Source organism: Cygnus atratus, chromosome Z (assembly GCF_013377495.2).
Source record: "Cygnus atratus isolate AKBS03 ecotype Queensland, Australia chromosome Z, CAtr_DNAZoo_HiC_assembly, whole genome shotgun sequence".
In the NCBI taxonomy this organism is placed as follows: domain Eukaryota; kingdom Metazoa; phylum Chordata; class Aves; order Anseriformes; family Anatidae; genus Cygnus; species Cygnus atratus.
The window spans coordinates 76,895,685-76,908,830 of record NC_066396.1 but is presented as its reverse complement, the minus strand read 5'-3'; the positions used below and the strand labels follow the sequence as shown (position 1 = coordinate 76,908,830).

Below are 13,146 nucleotides of genomic sequence, written 5' to 3'. Positions count from 1 at the left end.
AGCTATGCAGACAGTATTAGCTGAAAATTTAAACGCAATGTTTATGATCAATAGGGAGTATAAGTAGAATTATTTCCTACTGCATAATAATGTGTATTAATTTGCGTGATTAATACATATCCAGTTCATAATCTGATTGATCGTGTTATTATCTTCCATACTGTTAAGACAAATGAATATGGTTCTGATAATCAATTCTAGTTAAGTGTAAGTTTGGGAAAATGTCTTTAGGATGTTACTTTTAAGCACTGCATGCTTGCTTTTGTTACCTCTGTAAGGCATGGTTAATATCTTAATCATTATTCTAAGTCCCTAAAAGCTAAATTAAAAAGTAGTTTCAGAAGCAGCACTGTTTTGATTTCACAGCCATTAAATAGTATGCTCAAAATGAATGTGGGTTTAACCTGCAGGGGTTTTGCATTTACAAAAATAATATTGTGCTTTAATGTGCCACTTCTTCCATAAAAATAAAACTACTACTTATGTGATCATTATTAATTTAGGAACTTATTCAAATAAGGAATTAATGAGCATATTTGGTATTGATAAAGTGGCATAAATCCGTCCCTGCAACATACTACGTTTTGTACTCAGCATTTTCAGGTGTAACTGACTCAAACTAATAAATATATCACTAAAACAGTCTCCCTGCACTCTTGCGCTTTTGATCTACAAATACAGAAAAGGATGAATAGATTGCTTCAGATAAAATTCTGTAACTCCTTCTTTTGTTGCAAAATTCTTAACAATCTTCCCAAAAAGGAACATGAGTTTGCAGTGAGCATATGAACTGCCTGTGCCTTTTGTCTGAGGACTAAGTACCACAGCGCTGTTGCAAGATCCCTCCCAGTGCAGACTTTGCCACTTTGCACCTATCTGCACATGCTCTGGGCATGCTGAGGGTGTCAGTTTAGGTGCACCCTTGGGATGGCCCTGAGCTATGATGAGACGCAAACATATATGCCAAAAAGGAACAAAATGTTTGCCTAAATTCACGTGGGTTGAGATAGAAGTTTGTGGTGTGAATTGGCTGAGAATACACTCTCTATGTTCAAAAGACTGGAGTCATTCTTCAGCTGGTGGTACCTATTCGTATATCCCAAGTGGAGGACGAGGACTCTGAACAGTTCCCCAAGTTTTGGTCTTCAGATGAGGCTACGGGAGACGTGTAGCTTGTAAAGTGTACTTAGGTGTGTATCTTAGTGTTCTGTGCTGTCTATAATGGCTTTGCAGTCACTGCCAATATAGCAGACGTAACCTTGCATCACAAGAAATTCACCACAGGCAAACACCATCCTTTCAAAGTTCCACAGGTGCTTATGGCTTTACGTCAGCCCTCCCTGGCCTTTGGTGGAGAGCAGGATCTCAGCAGTATGTCTCCAAGGCCATTGCTGCTCCTGTGAGGGAGTAGCATCTATAGCAGTGCTACATGTTTGTAAGTCTTCAGGGTCTGTAATGTGTTCAGACCCCGCAAAGAGTAAAACAAGGCATCTAAATGACCATGTTGCCTTAGCTGTGCTAATACATGCAGTGATGCATTCGATGATAACAAGCGTACAGCACTTTAAAAATTAATGACCCTATTTTTTCATTATATTTTGTTTTGCAAACTGTAGCATTTTAAAGAAAAAATGAAAAACAAAACAAAACAAAATGTTAGCTTGCCACAGGATTATTTTTAAGGGACCATATTCAAACCAAAGGTAGTAAGCATCAGCATGTGTGTTAATAGAAGTATCAGGTATTCTAAAAATCCGGATCCAGACATTTACCTGGAAGTCTTGTAATTTGTTAACCTTAATAAATGCATCATGCAAGTCACATTTGATGCATGTCTTGTTCAAATAACTGAAAAAAAGGAGTTTTGGAAATAGCAGGGTTATACTGTTACACTATTCCATATAATGGCTTTTAAATACCTTTTTCTGAGTAGTACTGTCCAATATGCAGCCTTTATTAATACTAATAAAAATGTGTGGGCAGAGCCTTGTGTATTGCATTTATAATTTCATGCAGGTAACAGTATGTAATACTTTTGAAACTTGATTGGAAAAATCCTGTCTGCAAGGAATAGACAATGTCAGGGTTGATGCATGGAAAATAATTATATGGCTGCCTTGCAGTTTTGTACCAATAACCAGGATTGTTCTAGTTAAGGTAATAGTCTCCCTTTATACCTCACCAGGTAGTCTTGCAGTTGGCTTTTTCACAAGTAGATTTCCAGATTTCTGATTAATGTGACAGGAATTGTCCACTGGAGTTAACAGAATTTGGACGTGATGTTATTGGATGCTCAGTTACAGGCACAGGACTTCAGTGGAGTAAAATAAAATGCACATTAGAGGAGCTGATTGTCTTTTCCCATGAGATGCAGGAAATTAATCCAGTCTTGGTAGTATCAGTACAACTCACGGAATTCAGAGCTACATTTTCCATAGAACATTTTACTTTAATTGGCTGAGTGGCAAAACATGAAGTTTTTACGAAGTAGATTGAGATGGGGGAAGTAAATGAACTGAAATTATGCATATTAAATAAACATTAATAATCAGTGTTTCTTGCAGTGCCCATGGAATTTGTGCAATCATCAAAGAAAGAGTAGCTTTGGAAAAACTGAGCTAGTGCTACAATGTGAAACCCCATACTGGCCATAAAAGCAGCCCAGGGGAGTTGCTATAAAAGTATTTATGTCAGGAATTTGAACCATTGGGGCCAGCATACTGTAGCGATTGCAGAATTTCAAAGCTTTGTACTACACAGAGCAAGATAAAATAGGGGTAAATCCCCAAGGAATGAACAAAAGTACGGGAGCATCATATAAAATAAATGTGACAAGACCTTAGTGGATTTTAAACTTTATATTCATAGATTTTAAGGTCAGAAGGGACTCATATGATTGTGTAGTATGACCTCCTACATAACATAGGCAACAGGAATTTCCATGAATTAATTCCTGCTTCAGGTACAACAGCTGTGGTTGTTGAACTGAGGCAATAGTTTTCAACCTTTTTCAAGTTGTAGATCCCTAAATACTTGCTACAATAACTCCACTGAAAAGCACACTCAATTGTCTGATGTTAATTAACTAGTTGAGTTTTCAGTTGTCTTTGATGGACCTGTTGTTTATTGATTCCTGGGGATCTGTTAGAACTACAGTGAACTAGCTGGTGAAGGAAAAATAAAGGCCAGAGTCTTGACTTTTGTAAATGTTTTTTTAATTAGCATTTCAGATGTTAAAAACAGTTATGCCTGCATGTGGGCTGTATAATTAATTTCGTATTTAATCTATAGTTGAAAATAAATGCACAAAGCTGAACTCATAAACGTATTTGCCCATTCAGACTGAAAATGGTGATCTTCCCTCAGGAGGATGGTAAAAAATTAGTGTCATCTCTTCACTAGCCACGCAAAATACATCTCAAAGCAGATGGTGTGTATTACAATCAGCTCTATCAGTCTGCTCATGTGGTAGCAAAAAAGTAACTGATTTAAGCCTTGGTATTTGGAGAAGCTGGGTATAAAATGCTTTTTTTTTTTCCTCCTTGGAGGTAGAAGTAAATCCTGTCAAACTCTGGAATGTGTTACAATATTTAAACTATGGGAAGTGGTCAAAATGGAGCTTTTTGATTGCCAGTAGAATCATGCAGAAATAGGGTATGAAGGGCAAGAAGTCATAGCTGTCACATTTTCTGTTCAATGAACTCTCCAGAGTACGTACATCCTGTGACTGGGCGCCACTGAATGGAGCCAGGCTCTTCTCAGTGGTGCCCAGTGCCAGGACCAGAGGCACTGGGCACAAACTGGGGCACAGGAGGTTCCCCCTGAGCACCATGCGACACTTCTGTGCTGTGCGGGTGGCTGAGCACTGGCACAGGCAGCCCAGAGAGGCTAGGGGGGCTCCTCCCTGGGGATCTCCAAAACCCGCCTGGACACGGGCCTGGGCACCCTGCTCTGGGTGGCCCTGTTGGGACCAGATGGCCTCCAGAGGTCCCTTCCTACCTTGGCCATTCTGTGATTCTTGTGATCTCTGAAGTGCAAGTGCAGGTTGTATACAGTCTACATAGTTGTGAGGAAAGTACCAAGGAATTAAGTGAACTTCCCTTTAATTTCATCTCTCCTATTTTTCATTCAAAATTTGTCCTACTGCAGACTCAGTTATACTAATGAAGACTGTCTGCAGGTGTTTCAAAGTGCAATACATTTCTTTTTTTTTTAAGAAGCCTCATAAATCTCTGCTAACAGACATACTATGTTAGGATTGTTAGAAATACGAAGAAAGGGACAATTCCACTCAAGATTCTTACAGCCATTGTTGTTTGATCACTTTGATTAAAATCTCTATTTGCAGTTACATGTTGTTATCTTGCCCATTGACTGCACTGGGTTTGTGCTAAGTTTTTATGATACACCAGACTTGCATTTGTATATGTAAAATTCAACAACAATATAGCATTCAGTCTTTCTGGATCAAAAAGATCAAGGGAAGAACTGTGATAGACGTCATAAACATTTCATAATGAAGTTCTTGGCTTCTCTCCCCCATTTCCCTGACTATTCCTTTTTCATCACAAAACCTCTGTTAACAGGAGTCTTAGCAGTGCCTCTGTTAATAGAAGTCTTCACAATGATGGAAGGAGAAGCATCCATGCTCCAGGCATGGCAGGGTGCCACAAATCAACTTTGTAAAAATACCTAACGAATTGTAGTGTCTACTGTAATCATGTATTAGCTGTTGACTTGGAATAATTTCTGTGACAATTATCTAGGTTCGCCCTTTGTGTAAGTAACTGAACCTTGAAAGCATTTTCTGAACATTGTAGAAGTGATTGTGTAGTATTTCTATAAAGAAAAAAAGGAAAGACATTTTTCTTCAGAAGCCTTTGTATTGTTATTACTTATTAGCATTTCAGTTACACCTAGGCACTAAGAAGGTAGATTTAGAGTTTATTGCATAAGCTCTGCAAGCAAATGGCAAGAGTACAACTGCTCTTGAAAAGTGTTTGCAAGCCCAGTCCAGGGGCTAGCTGTTACTCAGGAGCATTTAATCTTAACTCTGCTGTGCCTGTAAACTCTGCATTAACTGCTTTCAGTGAAGTGGCTTAGCACCTCAAAGTTTGAACCCCACTTGTGAACTGCTTGTGAAATTGTATTTCCACCGACTAGACACTGTGAGCAAAGACAGAAGTCCCATTATGTCAAGACGTGCTCATAGACTTCACTGAACTTGACTGTGTGATTTAATGTAGTGACAGAGTTTACTCTTAGACCTGCTGAAGTCATTTATAGTTTTCCTTGACTTCAACAGAAGATGCTGGCTGTAACTTTGAAAACAAGCATTACAGATAACAGTTGTTACTAAAATTAGCGACTGAAGCACACAGAACTCAGCAGAGGCTTATCTTTTGTCTTTGTAAATCCCAGTGCATTGCACAGTACATTCTACTGTTGCTCTACATTGTAGAAATGAGCTGGTGTCTTCAACACTTAATCTGTGTTTTAAAATCTTATTTAACAGAACTCTCCCAGTAATATGAGCATGAGTAATCAGCCTGGCACTCCCAGAGATGACGGTGAGATGGGTGGAAACTTCCTAAACCCTTTTCAGAGTGAGAGTGTAAGTATTTCTTTATAGAGTTGTTTTACTTCGGGAACCTTTGTCCCTGCTATTTTGTTTTAAAGAAGAAAAAAATCCGGCAAGAACAGTTTTGCAGTGTACTTGCAATGTCTATACCTTAGGTGTTTTTTTTTAATAGCTTCTAAAATTAGATTATTAATTTACCAAAAATTTTTGCAAAATGCTACTGGAAGTTGAGCTGAAACGGGTAAATGTGGGAGGTGTAGATCTACTGCAGAAACTCTTTTCTAGATAAAGAGGTGCACTGTCAATGAAAGTTAGATCTGTCAAGCAGTAATAATTATGCCCTATGTATTCAGTAATGCACAGTTGGGCATTTGTCAGGCGATATCTGAGCAGCCAAAATACACAGAGTTGACAGATCTTTACATCTGAGTGTTTCAATTTGTGGTTGCCCAACCTTTGACTCCTAAACAATGTGTATTGCACTGCAGGAATGTCTTTTAGGACAGGATTCACACTGAAGTGTATAATTAGAGCACCAGATCTCATGTTGTGGAGAGGTAGAGACAGAATTATTGGAGCTATTAGAGACAGAAAAGGCAAAGGTGCCCTCTAGTGTTCATTCTGGGACAAATGATGTTCTTTAAAATGGAGTATGCTTGAGGCAGCAAAACATGGTGTGCAATAAATTACAAAGCAAGACCAGTATTTTCATACTCATGTGCCTGAAGCTGGGTTTCTAAATCCACATTTAGGTTCCTAAATAGAAGTGGCCTGATTTTTCAGAAGTGCTGAGTGACTTCAACACTTCTATTCTTTTTGGAAATCACTGCTGCCAGAAGTGAGTGCAACTTCATTAACTATGCCAGTGGTGAATTTTAGCTTAGAAACCATGAGTAAACAGTTCCTGTTAGATCACAAAAAGCCGAATTGCATGGCAAGCTAAATGGGAATCAGATTTTTTTATTATTATTTGTTTGTTTGTCTGCTTTTTGTTTGGTTGGCTGGTTTTGGTTTACTTCTTTAACTAATGAAAAGGAAGAGGAAGCAGTTTCTGCATGTTAGCTGTTTTTGTAAAGGCACATGGTCAAATTGTTTGGAGTATTGGAGAAAATTGGTTTGTACCACCTAAAGAGATTGACGTTTCAAAATCTGCCAAAAAGGCACTAACCACAAAATATCCATTAAATGTGATCCTTGGTCATGGTAATCCTTGACACTCAATTTGGCATGCTTTGCTTGTACTGAGGGCAGACAGTCTAATTCAGCAGGCAGGCCAGTTAAGCAAACTAAAGGCCGGAAAGAAGGACTTTAGTTGTACCCAAAAGAAAATCAGTTTTCTCAGATACTTATTGGATTCTAGGTGCACCTAGGTGTCATTTTCCTACCCGAATGAATCTGGGACCTAGTTTATTCAAGGTTTTCCTATGTTTTCTGTGTACTTCTAGGTATTGCATCTTCTGTAAGATGTCACATTTTAGTCCTTGGGAACTGTCTTGCTTTCTTACTCATATTTGGTTACTTGGCTATTTAGAGTAGGTGTATATTATAAATTCCTTTCTCAGGCAAATTTGCTGTTCATCAGGAGTTTTGCTTGGGAATGGGGAAAAAATCTTGACTAATAATAAGCTAAATATGACAAATAAACACCGCTTTGTCTTTAGATTCCTTGTCCAAAGTGATTACCCAGGTACACTGTGATACAGGAAATCATTTGAATACAGGCTTTACATAAAGCATTTGAGTTGGTCTTACTCATTGGCTAAAGATAAGCATGTTCTCACTATCTTTGGTGGCCTACCATGAGAGTGCTCAGCACAGGGTGGGAGTAAGCCCTAAAGCAGAAAAAAACATCAGAGACATGACATGGGACAAAATAGGTTGTACCCAAGCAGTCCATTCTATCCAGTTTTCATGACAGAGAAGACCCACACAAAATGGTTTTTTGAGTATTCTTGGACAGTTGGAAATGGCCAGCTCAAAGCTCTAGCTTGGGCAGTTTTTTTATTATGTGGCTGTTTTTGCGAAGGCAAATTAATCTCTCAATTTCTTGTATCAGTTTTCATTACACTAATACTTCTTGCATTTGAACATTTTCATCAACTTAGAAGATTTTAGGCCAATTAAGTGTTTCTGCAAGTTTTCACTTTAAACAAAAATTCAGCATATGCACTTCTTGTAGTCCTCATGCTGTCCTGTTGATTATTTGTAATGAAGTACTGCTAACTTGAGGGCAACTATAGCTTGTGTAAAGGCTGCAGTTCAATTTGTTTCACAATAATAAGGTGAAGTGGTAACTGAGTTTTTGGTTTTCTTGAAGGAGAATAATCACTGGTTCAGCTTCCCTCCTGAAATCGATAATACTGAATAATAGATACCAAAAGAATAGCTGAATTCCAGTCAGACGTATCTGCACACTCTTCTTCCCACCCAGCAATAAAAAACTCTCCAAAACATTCATCTAATTCAGCTCACCACAAATGCAGCTGGTCTACTCGAGGCTAGCTATCTGCCTAGGTAAATCCCCCCAGTAGCCAACATTGATCAGGAGAAGGTCTGGAAAGCATCAGTGAAATACTGGCTCATCACACCACCCAGGTAACACTGAAACAGTCTTTGGGTGAGTTGACTTGATCAGCAAGAGCTGTATTTTTATGTAATGAGAGAAGGTTAACAGAATTTGTGATACCACAAATTGGACCACAGCCTTAGCACAGGTTATAGTACAAATTTAGGAGAAAATTCAAAGAGAAGGTTGGCATTTGAACTCATTGCTCTGGTCCAGTAGTGGTTTTAGTTATCTGGGGAAAAAAGAAAAAAAAAGAAAAAAAAAAAGATTGTTAAAATGTGGATTCCTCTTTTTTCAGTACTCCCCTAGCATGACAATGAGTGTGTGATCCGTTAACAAGTCTCGTCATGAAGACCACAGTGAGTTGGCCCTCTTCAGAGAGTTACTGCAGAAGAAAATTATTCGTCCCAGTGTACAGTTTAACAAAAGGATCTCAAACACAATCAGACCCACATTTTTTTTTCTACCATCTCCCCTGTTTTGTCAAGAAAGTGGGTCCCAAACATGATTGAGATAACCATAAAGAGTGGCATAACAGATCTGCCCAAGATGGAACTGCAATTATCTGTGTATGTACATGTGTGGGTTAATGTATGTATGTGTGTGTGACACAGAAATACACACATACATATATAGACCTGCAGGACATTTTAAAACATTATCACGTCATCTTAAGTAGAAATGAGAAGTAGGGACTTCTATTCCATCTTTTTTTTTTCACGTTTACATTCTAATTTTTAAACTTTGCTTTCCCTCTCCCCTCCTGAATTGTTTTATGTTGCATATATCACTGCTTTATAAGTTATTTTTAAAGTGAACTCAAATGATAAATTCTTCTGATTTTGTAAATGTCTGCCATTATGGATAGGAATAAAACTGCTTATAAGAGCTTTCATTAACTTGTGTTTGATACCAGTTACCCTGTGAATCATAACCTGTACTGTCTCAAGAAATAGAAGAAAGCTCATCTTAATTTTTTTGGAGAAGTTTAATAATTTTCACCTAGTTTGGTGATTTTTTTTTTATACTTTGCCTTTAAAAAAAAGAAGCACTGAAGGTTATATTTCTTCTTTAATTGAAGCCTAATATCTGCAATATCTATTTTAAATGGAAGCCTGAATTTGATACAAGCTTCTCAGTTTATATAGAGTACTATAAGGTTACTGTATGCGAGCTCCAATTGCTATAGAATCTAGCAATAAAGTGTCAGGGCTTCTTCTGCCCTCGGAAATGAATTTTCTGTTTAGCATGATCTTCCGTAGGGGTTGTAGCTAGAGGAAATACAGTAGAGTCCTTATTACCGAAACCTATTCTAACAATTTATATTTACGTTTCCCCTTTTCAGTAATTCTCAACTAAATCCTAACAATCCGTGGTCCTGATGACAAACAGTATCTCCCAAGCCTATTCAGAACATCAGATCACACTGGTACACGAATTTACCCCCCAAACCTTTCAGTAAGCAGTCATTTTTGTGCACCAAAATGAGGGAGTTAACTTTTTTATGGCTACTATGCCTTGTGAGGGTATTACCTTTCACCATGAACAGAAGAGGCAAAAAGGTCTAGGCCATTTTATAAGATCAGCATATTAGACATGAAAGCTGGGGACAGAATGGAGAAAAGGCAAACGGTCTTTAAGGAAGAGCTTCTGGAAATGGTCCCATGTCTCCAGACAAAGCTCTAAAACCAAGATTACAGTAAATTTAGTTCCTAGTGACTTCCAGTTCCCCCACGAGAATGAAAGCTTTCAGTTGTGTACTGGTCAAAATGCTGATCAGAAACAAGGGCTGCTCTACAATTGATGCCATAGACGAAAGCAAAGTCCCCACCTTGGACTTTGCCTATAGAACAGACACTTATATAGGAAGAGCAGTTCTGAACAGAGTATGTCCATGCAGACTTTTAAGGGGATATTTTTCATGAATTTGTGCAGAACAAGTGTATGTAGAGAGCTCATTGTGATGGTAGATGCACATAACTGGATGCATAAGTAGTACCAGAATCTCTGAACTCATTTTTATTTTTATATATGTAATTTATATATATATGAAAATAAAATCATTTAACACTTTTTATTCTCTTGTTAGTGCTGTTCAAAGGTGAAACTCTTGGAGGCTTAAAATTACGTTAAAATATCAAAAATTTTGGTAGCATTACTATTTAGTAATAATATCATGAGCTAGAGAGTCATTATATGGTTTTGTAGACTTTATTCCCAGTGATTATGGAGATTGAATTCATTTGCTTATCTTTGGAAAACATTTTGTTGCTGTCTCAAAAGATGCCAGGAGCCCCTAACATTAATTTGAATTATAAAAACATAAAATGAGATCTAGTTTCTTGAGATCCTTCATCGTTGTCACTAATATCACTGATTTCCGTGGTTATGTGCCCTGTGCAGCCCAGCATGTCCCATAAATAGAGCAAAGTCCAGGCATCTTTGCAGCCTTCATTTGACATCTGTATTGTCCTTGTTGGTAGCCTCTAAGGAGTATTCTAGGACTCTTTTCTGCCCAGTTTCAGTCACACGATGTCACTGCTCCTGGACTAAGGTAGATGGATATGTCTGGACATCCAGTGCCAAAGCCAGTCGTGCACAAGGTAAGTGTGCCCTCGAGTGAGCTCGTGACCTGCTGGGTACATCTGGGCCCTGCTGGGTGCCTCGAGGGGAGCCCCTGGGGCTTCTGCAGGAGAGCAGTGTGTCCAGTGGCCACTGAGAGCTGACCTGGGCAGCATCACTGACATTGCAAGACTGGAGCTTCTTGATGTGGCAAAATTAAAAAGAATTAGGGCTTAATCAGACATTCTATTTATTTATTTATTTATTTTTCCTAAATTTGGCATTAGCTTCAATAGTTTAGTGTATGGGCATCTGTTGAGAATAAGTCTGACCATTAAATTAAACCTATGCATAAAGCAGTACCCTTTAATGGAAACTGCCAGCACATTGAATATTATTATCAACATATGTTATCCCAATTTATCCTAATCTTATATATAAGATATATATCCTTTCAGGCACATGTTTTTTCTTATGCAGTTCTTTTGAATTCTATGCAATTTTTCTTTTTGCCAGCATATCATTGTTTACCCTTTTCATTTCTTTCCCAAACATTTATATTAAATTAAACCTTGTTGCATTGATCCTGCAGCATTAATATCAGCACATACATTGCTGGTGTCAGAAGGAACAGGATTGGTCCCTGCTTCTTGTAGCCTATAACTCCATGCCCTGATATTGCAAGTTACAAGGTATGTCCAGCACTTTTCATACCTACAGAGCCCCACAGATTGGTGGGATAACAGATGTGCAAGCTTGCAAAATTTCAGATTTGGGAGATCTGATTTAATATTCACTGCACATCTTATTTTTAGAATTTTAATCAGATACAAGGAAACCTAATCATCTTGCTTTTTGTAGGGAACACTTGCGTTCCTGCGCTTGCATACATGGGGAAAGTTATTTACATGCAAATTGATAAGATCAGGTAATTATAACCATACATAGGTTCTGCAACTGAACCATTAGAAAACAATTGTACATTCTAAATGCTCAACTTATAAATTACAAATATCCCATTCTTTTTTAAATTTTCATAGAGCTTTTTGCTTGTTCATTTGTTTTCTTTCTTTTGCTTATAAATCCTTGCAGGATTTTCATCATATACAGGAGTATTAATATGGAAAGAAAGATTATTTCCAGGCACTGACTTTATATTTCCACTTATGTTTCTAATGCACTAGATGTCAATGTGTAATATAACTGCTGTTTATACCTGTCATTATGCAACAGCATTATTGATAATGGCAGAACCTGTCCAGTTCTGGGAGGAATATTACTGTAAGTGGTACCAGCTAGTTTTCCTACACCATTTTTTAATAGAGATTTCTCACTTTCATATAGAAATAAATAGATCATGATTTTGCACGTGTCTTTCAGGCAAAGTTAAAGTAAGGCTTTTTTAAAAACAAGTGATGAAATCTTAGAATTGCAGAAATAGGGGAATAATGGGTTTCTCTTACCATCAGAACTCTGGCAAAAATTCTGGCCTTGGCAGATGAAGTTGGGATTCACTTGTGCATTTCACAGTGAAGCTGGTATTTTAGCTGGTATCTCTCACCCATGAGAAAGGTGCATTCATACACAGTTTTTGCCTCCATGTCTAAGTCTTGTGCAGACAAGAATAGGGTTTAGGATAAGCAAGAAGCTGTATGAATCACTGCTAAAGCATGTGGCCTGGCATGCATTAAAGAAATACCTGGTATTTGAATGTATGGATTGTATTATTTTCTTATTTGTCTGAGCACGAGGAAGAAGTGCAGCTACACTCAATGCTCGGTGAGCTGGTGCATGGAAAAGACATGGCAACAACAGTGAGCCACGTCTTTGGTGCGCTGTAGGTTGCCCAAATATACCCCAGCTTGCCTAGGGGTGACTGGCATCAACAAGTGACAGCCAAGTTCCCATGGGAGTCCCCAGAAGCCACACCTGCATGTCACCTTGTCAGGGAGAATACCAACCTCCAGACTTAACAGCCTGCTCCACTCCTGAATTCACAAGCATGAGGTTAAATGTCCCGTGCCCCATCACCAGTCCTCTGGAAACATCTGGCCTTCGCTCTCCTTTTAAAATGCAAGGAGAGAGATGTAGGCTAATCATTTATTTTAAATAATTCAACTTAGGAAGAAGTGAATAGAGCCTTGCTTCTTTATGGAGAGCAATTCAGAATCACTGCATAAGGGCTGCTTCATGAACTGGCCAAAAATCATTTGAATTTTCCCCTGTTCTGTGGTTAGCAAATGAAATACTACATATAAAGAGGATTTGGAATTAGATGGGTAATTTAATGAGGGACCAGCTGTTACAATATTCAGTGTTGAACGTTTTACTTTCCTAGTTAAAATGAATTTTCAGCTGATAAATGTTGCACTGATTTCTACTTCTCAGATCAGTTAAATATTTTTGAGTGTTATCTCCTGTTCTAGTCAGCTCTGAT

At 38.1% G+C, this 13,146-nt stretch overlaps 1 protein-coding gene across 2 annotated transcripts in view; it reads left to right on the top strand.

Moving 5' to 3' along the window:
* Positions 1-9,041, top strand: part of SSBP2 (single stranded DNA binding protein 2) — a 181,402-nt gene extending 172,361 nt beyond the window's left edge. For both annotated transcript variants that reach the window (XM_035567553.2, XM_050716352.1), the window contains 2 exons: positions 5,516-5,614; positions 8,446-9,041. In XM_035567553.2, coding sequence (XP_035423446.1) covers positions 5,516-5,614; positions 8,446-8,475 — 129 coding nt within the window. In that variant the 3' untranslated portion in view covers positions 8,476-9,041. The remainder of the gene's footprint in view (positions 1-5,515; positions 5,615-8,445) is intronic.
* The last annotated feature ends 4,105 nt before the right edge of the window (positions 9,042-13,146 follow it).